Raw genomic sequence first — 24,141 nt, forward strand, 5'->3', positions numbered from 1 at the left:
CTACATGAAGCAAGAAAAATAGTTTATTCCTTTATGTAGAAAAAACAGAAACATCAAACATCTCCAAGACTCTGTTTGAAAGAACTAAAAACCTTTGTTCTCATGGTTGTGGAGCAGGGAAATTATTTTACTGCTATTGTTAAATTATCATCATTATTACCATTGCATTAATAATATAATCTGGAGTTTATATTGCGTTTAGAGGTTTAAACAGTGTGTCTTTCAGAAAGGCTAAAAGTAACAGGACAGGAAACAGGCTTGGAGAGTTTTGCAGAAGTGAAAGTTATTTTGAGCAGCAGGCTAAGACCAGGCTTTAACAATGTAACAGATAGCTTTAAGAAGGCCTTAAGCAGTTATGACTATTTTATACACAATGCATATCTGTGCTTATTAAAGAATTGGAGCTCGGTCAATTAATTGGGGGTCGGAAGCTTTCTACAGTGATCACTGGTTTTGATCACTCAGTACGAGAGAGCACTCCTAAGTCACTCTTTTAAAACTACTTTAATCACTTTTTGTTTACATAACTCACTCCCTTTGTCATATGGCTTCTTCTATTCCTCAATTACAAACTCAAATGCATTTTATTAAACATTCACACCATTGTATCATTCATACAAAATAGCAAGCTGTTCTTCATTGCATATGTTTGTGTTCTTAGCCAGGTTTAATGTGTCTATGCATTAAACTCCATGAGCTTGTCTTGTCTTTATAAGGTTAATGCATTTTCTGTTTGTGTATGTGAATTTGCATATGTTGCTTTTGCAGTGTGTCATTTTAAAGGTTAAACATGAGTTTCCAAAACGTTTTGCTGGAGAACAATGAACTATTTGACTGAGTTTCAATCATTTACAGACGAGCAAAACCAGGACAGAGAAAAAAGGACAAAACTGACTCAGTAAAACAACAGAAAAGAAGATCCCATGTAGATCTGTATTATGTAGAAGTTCAGCCCAGCAACCAGTTCAGTTCAACACAAGTTTAAATGATTCTATCTGAACTCTGTGGAGCCTGATCTCAAGCTTTTTGAGTCTGACACAGAAACCAGAGGATCTTTCTGTGTCTTCAGATTCACTGTGATCCAGTGATGGGAGTGATTTCAGCCCTGAGTGATCGCGCTGATGTTTGCACAGAGCAGACAATGAGGTGAATGTTTGGGCACATTGGTAACAGTGAAACAGTTTATTAGTAACGTGGGATCGTTTGTGTGCAGAGTATGAACTGAGATTCCTGAAGCTCTTGTCACACTGATCACAGCTGTAGTTTCCTTCCATGTGTGCACGTTCATGAATGTTACGACAATGTGACTGTGAGAAGCTTCTCTCACAGTAGCTGCACTTGTAGAGTCTCTTTCTGGTGTGGATCTGTTGGTGTCGTCTCAAGTGATGTGGACATTTAAAAGTCTTCTCACACAGGTCACATCGATAAGGTCTCTCCTCAGTGTGGGTAAATATGTGTTGTTGTAAGTGTGCGTATTTTGTAAAGTATTTGCCACACTGTTCACAGCAGTACACATCATGTCTGGTGTGAATGCGTAGGTGTGTATTTCGGTACCCTCTCTGGCTGAAAGTTTTTCCACAGATGTCACAGCTGTATGGCTTAATTCCAGAGTGGGTAACTAGATGACTCTGCAAGCTGCTACTGCGAGTAAAAGCTCTGCCACACTGATCACAGCTGTACGCTTTAACTCCACTGTGGATGAGTTGGTGTGTTTTTAGGGAACCCTTCAAGGAAAAAGACTTTCCACACAAGTCACAGCTGAACGGTCTCTCTCCAGTGTGGATGACCTGATGCTGTTTTAGTGAAGCCTTCAGAGTAAACTCCATCCCACACTCGTCACAGCTGTATGGCTTAATTCCAGAGTGGGTAACTAGATGACTCTGTAAGTTTCTACTGTGAGTAAAAGCTCTGCCACACTGATCACAGCTGTATGGCTTAATTCCAGAGTGGGTAACTAGATGCCTCTGTAAGTTGCTACTGTGAGTAAAAGCTCTGCCACACTGATCACAGCTGTACGCTTTAACTCCACTGTGGATGAGTTGGTGTGTTTTTAGGGAACCCTTCAAGGAAAAAGACTTTCCACACAAGTCACAGCTGAACGGTCTCTCTCCAGTGTGGATGACCTGATGCTGTTTTAGTTTAGCCTTCTCAGTAAACTCCTTCCCACACTCGTCACAGCTGTATGGCTTAATTCCAGAGTGGGTAACTAGATGCCTCTGTAAGTTGCTACTGTGAGTAAAAGCTCTGCCACACTGATCACAGCTGTACGCTTTAACTCCACTGTGGATGAGTTGGTGTTTTTTTAGGGAACCCTTCAAGGAAAAAGACTTTCCACACAAGTCACAGCTGAACGGTCTCTCTCCAGTGTGGATGACCTGATGCCGTTTTAGTGAAGCCCTCACAGTAAAACCCATCCCACACTCGTCACAGGTGTGTTTTTTCTCTCCCTTTCTTCTGTGAGGTTTGTCGGCCTCCTGAGAGCGCTGACTTCTGGCTCCATGTTGGTCCTGCAGTGACAGAGATACAAACAGAGGCAGTGAGTGAAATGCAGTCATGGAACAAACTCAACCTTCAAACTCCATTAACACTAGTTTTAAACCTGAAGGTGGAGCGTGGCACCAAACACCTCAAAGGTCTCTTATCCCCACCTGCTGGTAGTTCTAACACATTACATCCAACCTGCTGTTAAAGATAATTCATGACTGTTCAAACACTAAAATCATGCCCATCCCTCCTGATTGTGTACTATTAGATTATTCTGTTATTATATGTTACCTTATATATGTAATCAAAGTAGTTGAATTAGAATACTGCTGTAGATCACATTATACCCTTTAATATAGAGTGTGTGAGCTGTATGTAGTGTAGTTCTCATTATACTTTTGAGTTAACAGAACATATTCACATATTAGTTCATTAGATAAATGTGCATCACTCTGTATCCTTGATCTGCTGGGAATGTGTTACACTGTTTTCTTGACATGCTTAATTGTTGAATCATGAAGAGAAGGTTGTAAGCAGGAGACTCTGTGTCTAAAGACAGGGGAGATAGATAGACCACATTCCATACCCCCACCTTACAGAAAGCAGAGAAACAACTGCCGAGGTCATAACTTAGGCGCTGTAACAGAGAAAAAATGTGATGTTTTGGCTTTTATGACTAGCTGGGGGCCACTAGAGACTATAAAAAGCTGAGCAACCCGTCACCATTTTGAGACATGTGCCTGACCCTCTGGTAGCATCTCTCCCGTCCGGACGTTGTAATGCTCTGACTGTTGAATTGTATGGAAATAAATGATTGTTGATTGAGCATTGATACACCGAGTATTGTCCCTCCTTCAGCCCAAAGATTCAAAGAATTCACACACACACACACACACACACACACACACACACACATACTATTTTTTATTTTAAGTCTTCATTGAAGTTTTGAATAATTCTCTAATTTTTTAAGGCAACTTATTCCACTTAAAAGTTGCTCTAAATGTAACAGTTTTACAAAATGTTACTTTTAACTCGAGCATTTACTAAATTGCAGCTTGTTGAAAACTGTAATATGATGATGTATTTCATCTGGATACTGCAGCTGAGCAGAATAAATGTGGTGTGTGTTACTAGTGCATTAATGACATCTTTCATAATGAAGAAGTGATACACAAAGAGCATTTCATAGCCATTGTCGGCAGAGTTATGTGACATTAGTGATGTTTGTACTTTCAGCGTTAACTTGGTTTTAAAGCCTTTAAAATATACGCCGTTCAATAGTCGACCTTAATCTGACAGAGAATGTGATGATTTCGTGGATAATTAAAGTCAGTCATATATCCACAAACACAACAAGCTGAAAGTCAGTGATGCTGCTCGGTTTGCAGTCCTGAACATCACGGCACAAGCAGGATCCACTGCACTGTTAATGTTAGCTGTGTTATATTGCTGCCTCTGTTCGCTGGTGTCGAGCCAAACGCACTTTAACGTGTGTTTGAACGAGCTGACGGTTCACTCGTTAAGCTGAAAGAAAGATGCTTTAATCACAGCAGTCACACATGTGTCCACTGCACCATCTGGAACTCTTCTTGTTTACACTCGTAATAACACAAACACTAAATCCTGCTTCTCTGCTGCTGTTGTGTAGCAGTGTGTACACCTGAGACTGTCACCTGTCTGTCTGTCCTGCACTCACTCTCTCTGTTTCTTTCTCTCTGATTGTAGAATAAAAGTATGAACATGTGTTTATAAGTTACACTTGTGTTTGAATCCTGCAGCTTATCACACATTTGATTTCCATGTGTGACGACTGCAAGTGTCCAGAGTGAGGACAGACTGAGGGAGCCACTGCTGCACATCATCTGTGAGGCTTTGCACCCCTGATGATCCACCAGGACAAACTCAGCAGTGTGTGAGGAAGAGGAGGAGGAAGAGCCAGCAGCAGCTGACAGATGGAGAGAATAGACAGACTGTTCCCTGTTTGTGAAGGACTGCTAGGAAAGTTTAACATAACTGTCTGTGCTGAATCAGTCTTATTAGGTAATGTTCAAATAATGTGATCATCCCAGTGTTTTCAGTGTGGGAGAAAGTACTCAGGGCCTTCAAGTTACACACTATGAAAGGCAGCAACAAGTTTAATGTTCAGAAACCTAAAGTCTGTATCAGCAGCAGAATGGACCTAAAAATAAATGTTTGTTTCAGTTCTATGAAGCTTTGAGTATTTTGGATCAGTAGCTGCTGTGTTTGTTGCATCATATTGCTGTAACTGTTTATATGCTTTATATATTCTGAGCTAAGTTGATCTATAGTGTTACATCATATTCTATAAGGATGTTATGTGTTTGTAGACTTTCTGCCCAGTTTGACCCATTTAGCAGAAGTCAGCCTGTTTAAGGCTCTGATATCTATTCTGTGTGACTTAAAGCAGTTATGACATGGTCTGATTTTCTCACCCAATAAAGGAATATTTCATATATCAGTCTACTCTTCATTCTATCAGACACAGTTATCACAGCTCCTGCATTTGCTTTTTACACATATATGTAAGCATTGAGCCAAATGTAATAATGCCAACATACTGAAGTAACAACATTTGTCTCTTATATATGATACATCTGTATACACACTGTCACAGATACTTGTCTGTGAGTGAAGTGATTAATATAATAACTATAATATTGGCCATATTATATTTACATTACCACAGTGAGATGACTTTAGTCTCATGAACAACATCAGCTAATTGTTATTTACAGCTAATCTTAAACGACTGTTCAGCACAGAAATGAAGCCCAACAATCATGTTTCACAGTCCTGTGGTCTCAGCCTCAGATACTCATCAAATCACACAGAGCTCATGTAGAAACAAATGAACTAAATATGTTCTCCTTCATTTCTGTCAAACAAAGCTGTATGAAACGTTTCCAGCTGTTAGTATCATGGTTGCTAGGCAACCTGGGCAGCGCGACGGAGGCTAGACGTCCCATTTCACGAGCCTACGAGCCTCGCACTTCGGCCTTAGCGGTCTTTGAGTACGCGGCCCTTGAGGACTTTAAAGCTGCAGAACCTGAATCGGGATACAGCCATGATGATCTCCAGCCTCGTGCTCGCCAACATTCTCACCTGAGTTAAGAAGACGATCACTGAAATGGTCTCAGCAGGTCCTTTGATGACAGCAATGAAATGCAGTGGTAAGGCTTTTTGGGGATTAAGTTCGTTTTCATGGCAAAGAAGGACGATGCAGTTCATCTGATCACTCCTCATAACATTCTGGAGTGCAGGCAAAATGCTATTATAAAAACTTAAGCAGCAACTTCTCCAGGTTCCAATATTTATGCAATTCTCAAACCTTTTGGCCACGACTGTATAACCTCTTCTGAAGTTTAGTGGATATTATACATGGTTATGCTCAGGATGTGTCGGCCAGTTTCCACTGGAAACGCCTTTTGGTTAAACTGTCAGCGAGGAATTTGCATTTGCACTGTTACATTTTTATATAACTTTAATGCACATAAACAACAGCTGCTTGTTTCAGTGAAAATACATTGATGGGTTTTTAATAAAGTTGTGCAGCTGTAAAGTATTTTGTCTGGTGTCAATTCTATCGTCAGCTACATCGTTATGGCAAATGTTCAAATGTATATGGTGATAAATATCTTTGGTCATATGGTCCTGCTCTGTCTGTCACCTTCTGTGTTGAGCTCATTGTTTCCTCTGTAGTGGCTGAGCTGAGTCCAAGTAGCTGAAAATGTTCCTCTGCTGCTCCGTCAGACTCTCCTCCTCCTGCTGATCAGCTGGGACACAAAACAGATCTTTGTTAGGCTCCACACTGCACTGAAGAGTCAAAGTGTCTCATATGTTCATCTGACAAGTAAAAGAACACATTTTTGTTTCCCGAGGTGGGCAACTTGTTGGAAACAAACACAAAAGGTTTGAGCACTGATACCTGCCATTGCTGCCATTGAAAGATGCAACGCCAGCAATGTGGATTGTCAAGACTCAAACCAATCATCAAGCAAAGACAACAGGGATAATTTGTTTCTCTTTATTTAGCATTCACAGCATTTGTAGTTGCCTTCTGTGCAGGGGAAGTCCACGCACACTGTGTGGTACCGCCATCCGCAGAAGGTGCATTCAACCTCTGTAAGAGAAACGAGATTGTCTGAGACTGAAATGATATTCACTAAAGAAGTGGTGATTTGTAAAACTTCACATTTTGATCCGGGACGTACTCTGCATGAAAACAAGCGCTCACTCTTCCTGCTCAACAAATGACAAGGGCGGAGCCTTATACCACGTGATACAGAAGCTGTGCCGTGTGATGCTAAAATTAGCAGGGAAACAACAACGGAGATCACGTCAGGGATGACGAGAAAGTGACAGGAGAAAATCCGTCCCGGTCAACCACCCAAACATCAATAACGGGAACCTTATACAGCGCTTCCCTATACATGTCGAACTCCCGCAGGCACAAAGACATTACGGAGGCTATCACTTATCACCTGACCAAAGATATGGCTCCATCAACACTGTGCAAAACGAGGGATTTAGGAAAACGATCAACACCCTAGACAAACGCTACACAGTGCCGTCCCGCAACTATTTTTCTATTGTTGCACTACCTGCTCTGTACACGCAGCGTCGAGCAACGGTGGAGACGGAATTTCAAGCAGGACAACATTTTGCTGCAACAACAAAACGTGAGACATTTGTTGTTTTATGTTTATTTATTGTTATGAGAGAATCATGATCTCAATTCTAAGCCAAAAAATCGTGATTCTCATTTTATGCAAAATCGTGCAGCCCTAACATTAACACAAAACTATTGTTTCACCAGAGAAACACACATGAAGAGAGAGAGAGAGACAATAACAGCTACCAAACAGTTGTCATAATTCGTCACACAATGAGAAAAGGACAAATCAACAAGTAACAATGACTAATTAATATTAAAATCTGTAACATAATGTATTGTTTGGAGTTTAGTCTGATTGGTTCAGGATGAGCTGCCATTATCCAATCACACGTCTGCTTACCTGCATCTTTTCTCTTTTTTCTAACCTGAGCACCTGATGGCTTTGAACTTTTGTTGTCCATCTTCCATTGGTTTGAATTTTGCGCTCCAGTACAAACACAAATCCCCCAACCCGAGGATCAGCACAATTAACCTAACAGCAGGCACGTGCAGAGGGGGGGGGCTAGAGGGGCTTGAGCACCCGCCCCTTTCCTGATGGGTGCCCAAGGTGCCCTTTTGTTGAGGCAACTTTTTTTTTTTTAATTATTATTTTTTTTTTTTAATGTGTGTGTGCGTGCGGAGTCCTGTCTGTGCCCCTCAACAATAATATTTAACTATTAATCACAGTTTTGCTAAATAAAAGGATCTGGCTTGCATCAGTCACATGATCACATTTAACCAATGGTCGCCCTTGACGGCAGAACGCGCTGGTTACGAGCCGGGAACGAGCTCACAAAGAGCACGCGCATTTTTAGCAATCCGGAGCTGTAGGAGAAACACAAGTTAACTCAGAGACACAGACTGATGCGACAAAACCAGTAAGTAGGTGTACAGCGCACACTGTAGTGTGTAGCACCCAGGAGTATTAGCTTATTACATACACGTTGGTAAGCTGTCTTGTTGCAACTGACGAACTGAAACAAACGAGTGTGCTGTGTGTGCAACAGCGCGACAAACATTACCTGTCCTTTTATTAACTGCACAGGTAGTGCTGGTCACAGCTGCTGGCTACCTCTGTAAGGCTGTCATGGGTCTGTAGCTCTGTCACCGTTTTAGGGAACATATTTAGTTTTAAAGTAAGTTTCCGGGCTTTTCCTGCCTTTCTGGAGGGATTATATTTCACTAAAAACGATCTAATATGCATGTCCACATAATTATGCATTATTATAATTATAATATATTAAAAACACACGCTGTATTTTAAAGAACATACATTAAGAAGCAGATTATATTAGATTTATATTTTAAATAAGACAAAAGTTGGATGTTACAGCAGTAAAATGATTGTATCTCTACAGTTTAAACATGTAATAAGCTTTGCCATGCACAGAGTGGATAGTGAAACAAATGGAATCATCATAAATACATTATTTCATATTTATTACTTCCCCCTCCTCTTTGCTTTATTAGTGTAGCTCTAGTAATAAATAATAACACAAAGTGTCATTGAAAGTGGATCACTCTTTAATTTACTTAATGACATAACTGTGTTCATCAAGGAGTCCTATCACAGGGTTAATCTGTGGGAGAAACAAACCGAAAACACAAGACACAGACGCCTCAGTCCAATAGGTGAGACATGGTGGTGGGCCAAGCATGATGCCCTCCAGAAAATCTTTGGACATTTTGGAAAACCAGATGATGGCCTCTTCGTTGATGTAGTGCTGACGATGGAAGCCATTGAAAAGAGGGAAAAAGAAAAGCCAGCTGTTTGTGCCAAAGCACGAGGCTTTAAAGAGTGTCTCTTGAAGCATGAAACTGTTAACAGCACAGATATTTCTTAGAGTGTTTGAGCAAACAACTCCTGGGTGTGTGTTAACACACCCGAAACTCTGGCTGATTGTTTCGGGTTTCACACCTTGGCTCAGGCGATTAGAGGATCATCAGGGGGTCCTTTTGTCCCTCTGTGGGGGTCACTCCCACTAGGTTTATATCTGGGACTCTCCACCATTTGACCTTAGAACTGAAGAAGCTTCTCGGATGAGAGGTGAAACGTCTTCAAGCAACTTAAAGAAGTCCAGACGCTTTTCTTTGCAAGCTCCTTTGACTACGATGACCTGGATGACTGAGAACCTTCATAGACATATGATAACTGGAGTGTGCAGCGTTTCCATGAGCAGTTTTCCTGCATCTTGACTCTTGTGTGTGGAGTGTTCATAGCATCAGCATCATGTTTTTGTTTATTTGTTTTGTTGGGTTGAAAATAATTAAATAAACATGTGATCATGCCTATGGATCATCATGGCACATATCTCCAGCCATATGATTTATTTATGCAGATGACAAAGTGAGTGTGAATGTGTCTGACATCACAGTGTTTTTGTGCACTGTGCAAAAGTAATTGCCTCTGATTGTGAGTGAGAGCGGTGATTTTGCGGATCACAAGCTATTGTAAAGGAAAAAAAAAAGAGTGAAAAAGAGACAAATTACATTGTAGACGAAAAAAAATAATCATAGGAAAAAGGTTTCGTGTTGATCAGCCGAAAAACAACTACAATGTCATTTTCTGCTTTTAAGAAAGGATTGTTCACACAAACACAGAGAGAGAGAGATGTGTTGATTAAGCAGTGATGATAATAATGAACATGTCTTAGTTTGTCACTTTCAGGTGAAAAGCAGACCTGAATCAATTTTCCACATGCAGCGGTCGGAAGAAAGTTATAGTTTAACATCATTGGAAACGTTCAGGCCAAGTTTCTGGCTGACTTATTTACAGCACCATGTGTTTCTCAACCTCACAAGCAAGCTCACACCTCCCTGAAGACAAGGAATGCAGCTCCAAAGAGCAATAACATGGCAGATAAAGAGACAGCAGCAAAGTCCTGAACAAAAAGTCCCAGCGAGCAGCAGCAATGTGGACAAACATCACCAGAGAAGAAGAGCAAACCCATCATCCTGACTGATCGGATGAATGGCACTGTGTTTCCAACAAGCTGCAACTTCACTATGCATGTGAAAAAAACTTTTGAGGAGAACTGAGGAGACTGTTGGAGTTTGACATTTGCCACCTGTGGAGTAAAATGGCAAGAAGAGACAGTGGAACACAGGACAAAGCTGAAGGAGAACTGCCGGCTGTGGACTGTTGAAAGAGTGAGATGACAACAGAGTGAGAGTAAGTGGAAACACAGAGGAATGCTGTTATTAAATGTGGGAAATCAAAATTTGGGTTAGCAAACCTGGGGAAAAGAAAACTGACTGCTTAAGTGGGAAAATTGTGAAGGAGTCTGAAACAAATATAAACATACAAAATCACACAAACAAGCAGAACATGAATTAACCCTACTAACAATTCCAAACACAAAATGACTCATGAAGACTCATAGCACATTAGTTAAGAAATGATTAAATAATAGCAGAGAAGTGTGTAGGAAAGGCAGCTTTTAAGAACATGCTCTGCTGGATATGCAGCTCCACAGACATGCATTAGACCTGCCTAATAACACAAACACCCATGCAATGAAAATTAGCTTGTTATCATTCATCAGTGTAAAATAGTGTCAATTTAGCAGACACTTGTTATCAAATACTGAACTTATCCTTAAAAAAAAAAAAAAAAAAATTTGACTCTCTAGGTTGCAGGACAACAATTTAACCTTTGTGGGAAAAAAAAAGATCCTGGTTTGACTAACCAGTGATCAGACAATAAATTTAGTGTTAAAATGGTAAATTGGGAGAAGCTTCCTGCTTGATTGATGCAGCAAGTGATTTACTGTATGAGGGGAATTGTCTTTTGTGATACTATTTTGAACATGCTTTCCTGTTGTCCTGTCAACTTAGTGGGTTAATAGCTGATATGCAAATTAGTTGATCGGTTTTAGATTAATGAAAGGTGACTGAATTCTAGCACGAGTGAATGAGATGTGTTGGAGTTGTTGTGTTGAGTGGAGACTCTAAAACACTGAGTTTCCTGCTTTGATGTGCGAGTGAATTCTGTATCTAGATACACAACTCTGAATACGTCAGAACAAACTTCTTTTATGAAGTGCATGACAGCATGTCACATGTTTTATGATGAAGGGAAAAGGAAAATTGAATACAATAGATCTGTGGCCTAAATGAGTGAAGAGCACAGACCTGGTGATTAAACTCATAGCTAATAAGACATTAGGGTTATGTTGTGTGTTGTGCAGCTGATGGTTGGCTTGGAGTGAATCTAGCTGATGATTTTTCTTCTGTTGTGAAGTCGAGCCTGCCGATTAGTATGATGGTATGATGAACCATGCTAATGGTATGATTTACCCTCCTGAGATGAGGAGTTTGTGTCATGACTTAACAAGGCCTTTTTATTTTGATACTTTCACAGTGCACTGAAAGTTTTGTTTGATAATCTGTTATTTTTCATTTTATCTTTTGAACAGGCACTGATTTTGTTTGTCTATTTCTTTTCTTTAAGCAGATCTGCACGTCAGAAATTAAAAGTGCTATACGACCTGTCGAGAACGCCGTTACAAGTGAGGTTTCTCCACATTAAAATGGGCTCAGGAGAAAGCCACTTATTTGGGCCAATTATTAAATGAATGTCCCAGCCTAAACCGGATTCAGCAAGGTAATCCGATCTAGAAGTTCTTTTTCTTTTTGAAATGACGTCATTTTGCTGGAAGTGGAAACTAAATGCGACGACAGGTTCCACTATCAGCAAAGAATGAATGAATGAATGGAAATAAAGAACAAACTGACTGACTGGTAAAAGCTGACAGGACATGACCACGACTCAAGGTTAACCTCCACCTAGACAGGACAAAAAGGTGGATGAATTTATGTGTTTTTTTTGTTACAGGAGCAGAAAGATGACAGCAACATTCGCGGTTGCATGACGATTTAATCTTTTAAATGCCATTTTTTCTGTCTGTGAATTTACTATGTGTGTGTCATTCACTAACTTGTGTTGCTCACAGACATTACTGTGAGAAAGTGTACACACCTGCGCAGCGCTAACATTTACATTTCTTTTTACAGCAGATGATTAATCATGTGTTTGATCATGTGATTTATAAGAGGATTAGTTAATGTTTTCCTACTACAGGATTTCTGGGTTTATATGTGACTGTCATTCTTTCCACAGCTAGGGTTGGCTACCTTTATGGTGTTTTTATGGTACCTCTGGAACCTGTTGACCTGTGTCTGACCTCCGTCTGACCACAGTCAATGTGTATTGCTAATGTTTGTTTCTTTGAGAATGCTGTGGAGGATTCGGCAGAAGCGGACAAGTGACATGAGTAAAACAAATATGAGGTTACTGTGTTTCTGGGAAAGTTGAATATGGGTTCTTAGCTGGCCACTTTGAGCCCATAGGGATATATGAGTGGAGTGAATTTGCTTAAGAGAAGTCACTGATTACATTAATGTTAACTGAGCACATGGGATGATCCATGTCTGAGGCAAATTAGGGAAATAATTGTAGTTTCCCGATTTGAGAAAACCTGCACATGACACTTGTCTTGCTGATGTTGAATGCTTATTACTCTTCTGATATATTGTTTATAAGAGTGAAGTTGATTTTATTGTATGCAGGCTCCTGGTGGAGCCAGTTTTTAAGACAGGGATCCTGGTTTGGTGAGTTGACGCATGGTTGTCCATGCGTCAAGAAGTGGGGTCCAGAATTAACATTAAACAATGTTTACTATTATTGTTGCAGTGATTTGTGTGATTAGCTGTTTATTTACAAGTATTAAATCTATGCAAGTGGTGCACCCATGTTCAGATGAGGCTTTGATGGCCTATTAGTGAAGTTCACTGAACTAAAGAATGTGGTTTGATGATTGTTGACATGCTCTCCAAATAGAAGTCTTTCTGAAATACAGGTGCAGCAGTGAGAAGCGAGAAACATTCCAGGCATAGCCCAGGCAGTGGTTGAGGACAAAGGTCAAGCTGTTTGGGGCCCAGCATGAGATCAGACCTTGGAGCCACAGCAAGGACCATGAAACTGCCTGCAAAATAGCGGAGAGACCCTCCTGGATTTATCAGAGCCACTGCAAAGAGGTCGAGGTCCCAGGAAACCCCAGCACCCTCAAGACAGCACAATAGAGAAATCTCACACTTGGTTGTTTCGGTGGTGAGGGGGGAGTGCTGATTGAGCCCCCGTAGGGTAAGCTCGCACTTCAACCTCCAGCCTCTGATCAACTCTAGGGCAACCAAGTGCCAGGCGTGACAGCTGAATCAGCTGAACCAGGAGGAAGGCAGAGAAGCTGAGTGTTTTGAGACAGATCCAGCAGGCCCAAAATCAGGACTATCCATGACGAGAAGGAGTGCCTGAGAGGATCGTCCACAGGATGGGAGCTGAGGCCAGGAGAGAGACTTCAGGAGGATCAGAGATCATCTTCAGCAGCGTTGGGACAGGAAAACTCGAGGGATGACGGGAGCGTGCCAGGCTCCATCGACAGCGCAGAAGGAGTTCGAGGATGACATCATGATTCTGTGAAAAGCACAGGAACCAGAAGCTATGGTGGTGATGACAGCAGTTTCCTATGAACATCACCTAATGCTGTGCCACTGTACTGTAAATACGATGATACCCTGAAGACTGCTGGGATCACAACAGCAGTAAGATAACGGAACCCTGCACCCTTTCCACAGAGGTGTTTCTCTGCAGAGCGTGGACAATGAAGGAGTCACAATATCCCCCTCACAGGACGAAGGCTTGAATGAGGTGATGGGGGTTGGTAGAGGCCATAAAACTAGAGTGCTGAGAGGTCTGCAGCTTTGGAAATAGCTGAGACCCATGTTGACAAACAACAAAACTAACTAGTATGTTTGAATGTTTATTCTACATACATTCGGACTCTGGTCCTATGGACAGTGATGGAAACAACTGGAAGAGACATTCATGACGCCCTGCAGAACTCAAACCACTCTGCAGAGAGACATGTGATTTGCACACCCAGAGAAAACACCACCAAGCTGAGATGGTTTTGAAAATGTTACTTTCTTATTTTCACTATTAAATTAACAATTTCTTTGTTTGCTTGTAGGATGCAGTTTGCCATGAGATGAGATCACTGAATGGGATAACTAGGGATGGGTATCGTTTAGGTTTTATCCGATACCGGTGCCAAATCGGTACTTTTGAAACGGTGCCAGTGCTCAAACGGTGCTCGAACCGGTGCTTAAAGAATGGAGAACACAAAATTGGTCCAAAAACCTCTCATATTCAGCTGGTTTTTTGTAAAAAGATAACAATGTTAGCCTTTTCTGCAGCTATGGGGCATATATGGTATCACTCTTAGCTGGAAGCAGTGCTTAAACAATGGAAAAAATACAAACTTTGTCCAAAAACCTCTCATATTTAGCTGTTTTCCACTTTTTCTTTGGTCGTTTTAGCTTTTTTGGCCAGGGTGAAGGGAGCATCTGCCATCAAACAAGAAGACAGCCGCATGTAGCTATGATGATGTTTGCTAGTTCACCTTACATGCATTAATGTAATAACGTGGTTAGCCTACTCAATGTAAATTACACACGAACAACATTAAGCTACTCACGCAGAGAAGAACGGCTGCTGCTGTCATCCAATACGGCGCATTTCTCGGCTTTTAAAAAAAAAAACGCTATGCGTCACCAGGTGTTTCATCGGATTTGAGGTGTTACCTTCTTTGACAGTATCACAGTATCAGCTTAAAGCACTTGTTGCTGCTGAGTTTGCATATTTTGCTGTGAAGTACAGCCAGACTTTTGACCGCTTTGCCTTGGGCATTTTTAATCTGTAGCTCTGCATAAAAGAACGTACGTACCTGGACCCGCCTACTATCCTCGGAAACGTAAAATGATTGGCTAGAAGTGTATCACAGCTCAGGAAAAAAAAGCACCGAAATAAAGCACCGAAATGTGCGCTGCTTTTCGGTCTGGTTACTACCGTTTATGTCAGAACCGGTGCCATCATGGCACCGGACACCGGTACCCATCCCTAGGGATAACCGCTAATACATTTGTTAAACTGTGTATTTTTTCAGTAATTTAGGGTGATTTGACATATGCTGAATATAACAATGTTTGCATTGAACCTGTCAGACATGAGGTATTCGTAACTGGGGACTTTTCAAGCATAAACGTCAATAAGGGGGGAATGTTAGATTTTGTATTGTTGATTGTCATTTATGCTTAGAAACATTTACTCATATATGCTTAGAAGTATATAATCATTGGTAGATTGAAAGGATGTCTCATCCTAAAAGAGGTCTGTATTAACTCTGTGTAGAGGGGGGTGCATACATTCCTCTGCACAGTGTCCTGGCATGGATCACACTCCCTAGGAGAGTTTATCTTTGATTTATGGTATAGCAAGCACACGTATATCTGTTTAAGTATAAGAGCCTTTTGTTAGATGGACCCAGACGTCCTGGCACCAGCTAGCACCAGAGTCTACACAGGGTCACATCTTGACCCCACACAGATCTCTCACACACACACAAATCACACACCCACATACACACACACACCCACATACACAGGCAAGGTACTCTTTGTTTGTATGTAGACGTCATATGTTAATGAACTTATGCATATTCATGTAACCTCAATAAAAGAACAGTGGTACGGGAGAACGGACGAGAGCAACTGGGGTTAAGCGAAGGGACGGCGCTTTGTCCGGTTTTCTCCCGTGCACGAGAAACATGAAGAAGCTTGCCTACTTGTGTCTTGCTTTGCAGTGTAATTATATTGTCTCCAACGTTCCAGCGGATGGGTTCAAGCTACAAACCTATCATAGGTAACGAGGTAAGTTCCATGTCTGAGTCAGAGTCGTCTGGGCAGTGTGCCATTGCGATTTCAAAAAAATTAAGCCGCTCCAGGGCACAGCGCAGTTATTGATATAGCAGTAAAAGAGTCAGTTAGGTCAGACTAGAAAGACAAAACTGCAAAAATGCGTTCAAGATTAAATTTAGAAAAACCACATATAAAATTTCGCCCAACAACTGAAATTAGACTGGAGTGATCAGAACCATGTTATTACAATAGCATGTCTGCAACACTAGAGCTCAATGCAAGATTAGTTTTAAGTCGTTTCGTTATACTGAGCCGAAGACCAGCACCAACGGTTGTAGTCGGCCAAGCTATCACTTACATGTGCTACAGTCAGTCTCAGCAGAGGGAAAGGGGAATGAAAAGCCAGCAGAAATGTTCATGTCCAGTCTCTCCACAGAAGAATTAATCCTTAGAAGACGAAACCAACAACAAATAACAAATCCACGGAGTCCATTCGCGTCGCGGAGTCAGCTTCTCTCTTTTTCTTTCTCCTAAGCGGAGCAGCGGCACACCACGGTATCCAGAAATTAGTCGGGTCCCACCTGAGCTGAGGCTGCGGCCATGGCTGGAGAAAACGTCTGAGCGTCCGCAAAACTGGGGGGATTTCCGAGACAGTTCACGTGCTAGAAGAGAAGAATCCTCGGCGGTAGGGCTGGGCGATATGACCCAAAATTCATATCTCGATATTTTTTTTTAAAAGCCATAAAGTAAGAACAAAATGAGAGTTCTTAGTCAAAGCTGTGTCCCAGATGTCACACAGGCACTTTTATTAACATAGAGCAGATGTACATAAAATTTACTCAAAAATAAATTATGAGCATTTATTAAATAATAATGCTCCATAAATAAAAGAAAACAATGTTGTTTTTGTGCATAACAAAAAGCTCACAATTGTGCAGTCAAAATGTAAACTAAAAGACGCTGAGCATAGTAACAAAGACAGATTTCACAGCTGCTCTGTTCCCAACTTCTACTCTGTGACTGACAGCATTGAGTTTGAAATCCTCTTCGTAACCACGTCTCTGAACAGGTGCCATTTATGGTCCTTATACACAGTAGGGTAATATTACGTTGAAGCACAGTACGTATCACTCCGCGAAGGCTCCTCGGTAGCCGTAATGGGCCGACAAACTATCAAGCGGTGCAGCACCGTAGTTTACCAAAGTCGTAATAAAACATTTTTGACAGATTGCTGAGCGCTGTGTACCACATAAAATCGGTTCACGGCCATCAAACACAACCAGAATTCATACATAAGGTGCGCTGTCAACTTTTGAGAAAATGCAAGGATTTTTGGGTTAGCGCGGTTAGCTCGTTAGCATGGTTAGCTCGTTAACACGTTGACGCCGTCCAGCCCCACTCACTGGTCGATGCGCAGTAACTCGTTAACGGAGATTTGCCGTGTCCATCTTGTCGCTGCCTGCACGTGAAGCAATGGGGGAGGAGGGGGAGTTGTCTTCAGTGAAGGCGAGGCGGAGTAACGTTGCGTAGAGACAAAAGTGGACGAAAGAGAGGCAAACTTGCGGCTCCACAACTATAGTTATAACGTAACATAGACTATATCGATATAAAGGATAATGTCACATCTTATATCTCGTATAAAAATATATCGATATGTTTTAAAAACTCGATATATCGCCCAGCTCTACTCGGCGGGATGCAAAAATCGTCTGAAGTCCAAGGGGAAAAAGTTCGGGCGCCAGTTGTAACGTGCAGTGGAGATGAAGCCAGCCGCGGAGGTGTGCAGGTGGATAGCGAATGAGCAACAGCTTCTGACTTTCCAAAAAGTACTCATTTATTTACAATATCAAAAATAAAAGTGCTACCTCTACCACACATTACTAAAGAGCACACTAGTCCGCGTACACACGGGAGCATCCATTACAGGAGGAGTGCGAAGAAGAACAAAAAGGGGGTGACACCAGTCGTGAGACAGGAGGCGCCGCCATGTGGTGATACACTGCATTACAATAGCAACTGTTACAATATAAATATTGTTCTGAGAGGCTTTTTGTTGGTTGAGTCTGAAATTGATTGTATGTACAATTCATATCCTTATAAAACGGCAGAAATATGGTGTTTTATTAATAAACTTACATTCATGGCAGTGGCGTGTCTAGAAAATTTTTGTTGGGGGGGCCAGGTAGGGGCACAGATTTGGAGAAGGGTGGCAGATGTAATTGGCAGATAATGTTTAAAAAAAAATTCTACCAACCATTAACCATAATTCAATAATCCTGTAAACCTAATAACCGAATGCGCTTTTAACTCTTATTAGAATGAGATTTTAACCACTCCGGTGCAAAGTTTTTAGATACTGCGTTGATAAAGTACAAGAGATACAATCAGTGCTTTGTCAGTGTTTACTCAGCATTCAAGGACAGCAATATTTGCATAGTGTTTTTACTGACATATAGTGCACATATGTTTTGGGCAAAAACATTTTTTAATATTAAAATACGAACATTTGTAGCAAACAATTGACAAATTAGCCAATGCCAATGCAAAACTTTATCTGCCTGTTAAAAAAAGAAGATAATCTTCTCACAAACTGGTGTTTGATTTTGAAACAGGGAAAAAGTGGGGAAACAACTGAAAAGACTAATATTTGAATAAAACCTGAAAGCAAGTAAATACTTTCTTTGCTTCCTTATGGTAAACTTTGGTAATATTGATAAAGAACAGCACTGGCTGATGATGAAATACAGTCAGCTGGCATGGTGACACTGCCAGTATTAACCTGCAGGGCTGGACCGGTACAGAAAATCGGGCATTTTGACTAGAGTCCGGCCCACCAGGTATTAAAGCCATAAAGCCTTTGAATGAAAACAAATGCTGTTGTGACAGTGATGTACAGTTTTGTTGGTATATGTATGATTTCTATACATTTTACGTCAGATAAAAACTTTGGTTGTAAGATTTAGATAATTATTTAATAAAAGCTAGATATTTTAAATGAGAATAAGAAAGAAAAGTATTTCTTTGTGCCCCCTTTCCCTGTTAATGCCCTACCTGCCCCCTGGCAAAAATTTGCTAGATCCACCCCTGCACAGTTACCAGCTGTCAGCTACATAGAAAAGGATCCTGGTGTTGTTTGTCTCTCAGAAACAGTTCATAACTTCCCTTCAACTCATTCATGTGACCTAAAAGGTAAACCTGTTTCTCCATCACCTGTTCAGCTCTGATGGTTCAGTAAGGACATCTCCTGGTTTCATCTTCATGTTTCCCTCTCACCACATATACACAAACCGACATCATGACCAGCAAAGTGGGCGATAAATAAATGAGAGAGAAAAGCCGATCAGCTGATCATTGATCAGTTTCATGATTGAAGTAGCAGCAGGAGAGAGAGGGTGAGAGAATGAGAGAAGAAGAGGCAGCTGTGCAGCGTAAAGACAGAATAACTCCAGCTTTGTGTCTTTTTCCATTCTAGCTAAAGTCCGGGACAAACTGCGTCTCTTCTCAGCTCAATACGAAACGTGTAATATTTTCTCTGAATGAGGGACCATTCCATCTTTTTAAGGAGCCGTTGGCATGAATAAAATAAAGTTCACTATCAGTAACATCATAGCACCCACCCAGCTGTATAAAAACTCCATCAAGCTGGCTAGAACGCAGTACGAGTTATTGCAACTGAGGGTAAAAAGTCAGCACAACGAAAATAAACTCCACCTAAACTTAGTTTATATCTGACCCAGATAGACTGCAGGTCATAACTTCTTACCTGAAGTTCAGTTCACCTGACACTCGGACTGGCGGCTGCCTCGGGTCTCTCCTCCTGCCTCTCCTTCCCTCATCCACCTGCTGGCCTCTGTGGAAGCCCCGCCATAGCCACCACCAAACAACTGAGTTATTTTTACACATCGACCTGCATCTTATAACTCATAACTCTTATGTTAGCTGCCCTCAGTAGCATACTGTCTGAAATATTCGACGGCTGCAAAAATTCTTTAAGTGTTATTTTTTTCCTTGGGATTCTAATTTCACTGAAGTTTACTAAACTCAACAAACTTAATATTACTTACGGGACATTTATTCTGTCCTCATTTTCTTTCACCGAAAAATTGTTTCCTGCAGTGTTGTCCTTCGTGCTTGGCTCGCCTACCTTTGCTAACGTGATGCGCATAGCGCAGAAGCCGATGCTGCATTCACTTAGACTCGGATATCTGAGCTTCACCGTGAAAACATAATCGTACATTTGATATTTGATTGAATTTTATTGTTTTACCTTTGGGGTGGCACCTGGGGTGGCCAGTCTGGTTGGGGGGGGTGGCCTGTGCCCCCCCAGGCCACCCCACTGGACACGCCATTGATTTATGGATATAAAATAGCTAAAAGTATTAACATGCCTCAGAGAAATCACTAATAACACTAAGGGCTGGACGGATTTGATTTGCATTCTTCAAGAAGAGTGTGGTGTCATCAGCTAGCTGGCTGATGATGAGCTCCTTATCAGCTGTGCTGATTCCTTGTATAACAGGTCAAATCTCGGGGTGGAGTCTTAATCATTTTAATTGAGCTATTGCCATTCGTGTACAAGGTTTTGATAGCTTTACAGAAAAATGCCAAATTTTTCCAAAGAGTGTAAAATAAATTGATGTTCAATTGTATCAAAAGCCTTTTAAAAATCCAGGAAGAGAATGAAGCTATAGTCAGATACCAAATCAGAGTAATCAAGTAGATCTAAAACCAGTCTCATGTTCTTAGAAAGGTGTCTGTTTCTCATAAAGCCTGATTGTGTCTCATCGATAATTGTGTCCAAGAACTCTTTCATTCTGTTAGCAAGTACTAAAGCCATAATCTCATAGTCATCATTGAGCAGACAGATGGGTCTCCAATTGTCAATAAGAAGTAAGTCTTTGTTTGGCTTTGGAATAAGTGTTATGAGACCCTGAGTAAGAGTAGGAGGGAGGATGTTATTCTCTACACTTCCTATGAAAAGCTGCAGTAAGAACGGAGCCAGGAGATTAGAAAATGATTCATAAAACTGTGCAGTTAAACCATCTGTGCCGGAAGATTTGTTGGCCTTAAGTGCAGAAATAGGATTACAAACGTCCTCCACAGTCAGAGGGCTGTCACAGTGACTTCTATCTTCCACAACAATAGTTTTTAGGTTTTTAATATTATTGAGAAACAGCGTTGAGACATATATATATATATATATATATATATATATATATATATATATATATATTCTACTTTTCTAAATGACTGACTATTTCAATGGAGAACCTAAATGACACGGACCCGTGTTTATTATTACATATCTCTATTTTGAATGTGACAAGTCTATCATTGCCTGTTATTCATAGGCATTAACAGAGTTTTTGGCCTTTTTTCCCTCTATAAAAGTTAATTGACTCTTTACAGTGGCCTGCTATGGTTAATAATAACATGTTCAGTCATGAGTGAAATCAAAGCTTTTCTTCACTTTAGCATTTAACATTCCCAACAATATAATGTGATACCTTAATTAAAACACAGCTAATAAAACACAATTTTCTTAATGCAAACATCAGTGACTCAACATTAGCAACCAAAGGGTTCAGTCTGCAGCTCACACTCATGTGAAGCTACAGCCTCCCCCTTTAGTCTCTGTCATCCTTCTGCTCCTGCAACAACAAAGCAAGACAAAACCTCCACCCTTCTTCTACAGGCTGGGTGAATTGTTGTGGACATTCACTAATCCTAAAGTCGGCACCGTTTTTGTCTCAGTATCAAGTCAGTTAAACTTTTAGTCGTCAGTCCGTCACAGTCCAGTCACATGCATACATCCACACACATTCATACCAGATATTGCTGAAAATGGAGTCTCATGCGCAGCCTATTCGAGCCTCCATCACCAGCAAGATGACGTCATCATTTTAAAGGAAAACAGCTCCTTGTTTTTGGACTGGATTGACTGGCTGCAATCCTTTTAGGCTCAGGACTTCTCATGTGATCAATGTCCCATATAAGTGAATTTTTCCCAAGCTCATTATAATCATGGAGAAAAACACTTTGCCACTGTTTCCAGTAAGAATATTTTATAGCGCTTTAAAGTTCAACCTCTCAGGTCTGGATTAAAGAGCTGATTTGTTAAATCGGGAACTCACAAAATACCAAAATATCACCAGCGGTGGATCACACCTCTCAGATGTTCTTATCTCAGTGCACTGTAACAAAAGCACAAACAAACGCAACCAATAAAATACTAATAAAGTAACAAATACTGGGGCCCATTGCAAACATGTCCAAGCATAAAACCATCTTTCTCTCTCTTAGAGAAAGAAAACAATCCAAACCTCACTGATAAAATCAACCTAGTGTCAAGCAAAACCCAAAAATCAACCAAAACTTCACCAGAAAGTTTTCCTCCCTCCCGGGACAATATTGTGCAGGAATACAGGCACCGTAACTCCTTTTGCACTGACAAAAACATGTTGGATTGACTTGATTCAATAGTGGACACTGGTTGCACACAAAGGTTTTGCTTTGGCAGAAACTTAAACAACTGAGTTAAATCAACACAACCTTTTCATATTCAGTAAAGCTGCATGTTGTGTTCATAAAACACGATTGAAACATGTTCAGATGGAGTAAGTTGAGCTCCTGGAACATTTTAATCCTTCAATTGAAATTGAATGGGTCTACAACAACTACCATCCTCCTATCTCTATCCTGGTTGCAGCAGGGCTGGGAAATAACCCTGAAGTGATAGGTTACCAGGCAGGGTACACCCTGGACAGCTCACCAGTCTATCAGATAGAAACACACAGCCGTTTACATTCATGGATAATTTAGCCCAGGACCTTCTTACTGTGGAGCAACAGCACTAACCAGCATGCCAACAATGGAGGAAATACAGGAAAGCTATTATTTCCTGTATTTGAGGCAGAATTATTTTGTTCTTGCCCTTGACAGGTTAATCCACAATAAATAGCAACAGCATGCATGTGGTGTGTGTGTCGTTGTCTGCCTCTTATAACTCCAGTGATTTTCCTGTAGTTTGAAATCTTATGCGGTGTTGACACAATAATTTGTTGTAAACCAGGAAATTCCCAACTGTGGTAGAAAGCACAGCTTAGCCTTAGCAAATGTTCAAAGAAAAGTCGTCACTTCCTGATTTCTGCTTCACTGATAAATATTGTCACACTGGGGTTTTTGCAAATGATATCAGTGAGCACTGTGTGGCAGCTGGAGTCAGACAACTGAAGCTCCCACAATCAAGACCACAAACAGCTTTCAAAGGAGATTTGAAGCTTTTCTGGCAGCAAGCTTCATGATTTATGGGACTGTAACTGGAACAGAAACTACCTGATCACCAATGGTGAGCTGGCATGGAATTATTTTTATGACATTTTATCAAAGTTATAAATAAGCATGCCCATTAACACATAGTGAGTGAGCATGTTGTCTTCCCACGCAGTGAACAGCGGATGCTAATGTTTTTGTCACTTTTTACAGAGTCAAACTCAAAGTAAGGTCAGTGCTTCCACGCTTTAAACGCTGCACGCTCACACTCTCTCCACACTCGATAGATTATCCATTGTTCATCTGCACACAGCTGCGGTTTTAGTAACGCAGTAACGCAGCATGCTTACGGGAAAGTAACAGTAATCTAATTACCTTTTTTGCAATAGTAATCCCTCACTTTACTCGTTTCTTGAAAAAAGTAATCGGATTACTGCCCATCTCTGGTTGGAGCTGTGCACTTGTGGGTTCAACCTTGTGTACACGTTTATCTTTGCTGTGTGTACTTGTACCTCTGAGTGGAAGCTGAACTCTTGAGTTCGAGTATCGAAGCATCAGCTGTGACGTTAAAGTCCAAACAGCTCGTTCATTTGACGTGCAAATGAACGAAGGTAACGCCGTTTTCATGTGGATGTGTCACTGAGACACTTTCCACATCCACAGCTCACAAAATGGGAAAACTATAGAAGTATAACAATGAAGAAGTTACTATGTTACGGGTCCCAAGGATGAAGACCTCGATGACAAATATGTTACCTGTAAAAGCAGGTGAAGAGCAGAGTAAGGAAGACACGATGCGTCTCTGCTTTCCTCCAGAACGTGTCTGAGTCTGATTTATTTCACACAAATAAATGCTATAAAACACTAAACATGAGCTTTCAATATACTGTTCAGCTGGTTCCTCATTCACATCAATGACATTTACTTATTTCACAACATCAGTGAAATATACT

At 40.9% G+C, this 24,141-nt stretch overlaps 1 protein-coding gene across 7 annotated transcripts; it reads right to left on the reverse strand.

Moving 5' to 3' along the window:
• Positions 1-5: 5 nt before the first annotated feature.
• Positions 6-24,141, reverse strand: LOC309702286 (uncharacterized protein). Of its 7 annotated transcripts, none has more exons than XM_082526892.1 (4): positions 23,945-24,141; positions 19,680-19,766; positions 6,176-6,281; positions 6-2,507 (listed from the first exon to the last, which is right to left on the reverse strand). In XM_082526892.1, exons 3-4 carry the CDS (start codon positions 6,191-6,193, stop codon positions 966-968), a joined length of 1,560 nt encoding a protein of 519 aa, XP_082383018.1. In that variant the 5' UTR covers positions 6,194-6,281; positions 19,680-19,766; positions 23,945-24,141; the 3' UTR covers positions 6-965. The 7 variants fall into 7 exon arrangements, with proteins under 7 accessions (XP_082383018.1, XP_082383019.1, XP_082383017.1 ...); XM_082526893.1 differs by lacking the exon at positions 23,945-24,141 and adding an exon at positions 19,981-20,529; XM_082526891.1 differs by lacking the exon at positions 23,945-24,141 and adding an exon at positions 6,563-6,628 and having other exon boundaries at positions 19,680-19,972.

The sequence above is a fragment of the Aulonocara stuartgranti genome (genome assembly GCF_965226115.1).
Source record: "Aulonocara stuartgranti genome assembly, chromosome: 3".
Lineage (NCBI taxonomy): Eukaryota > Metazoa > Chordata > Actinopteri > Cichliformes > Cichlidae > Aulonocara > Aulonocara stuartgranti.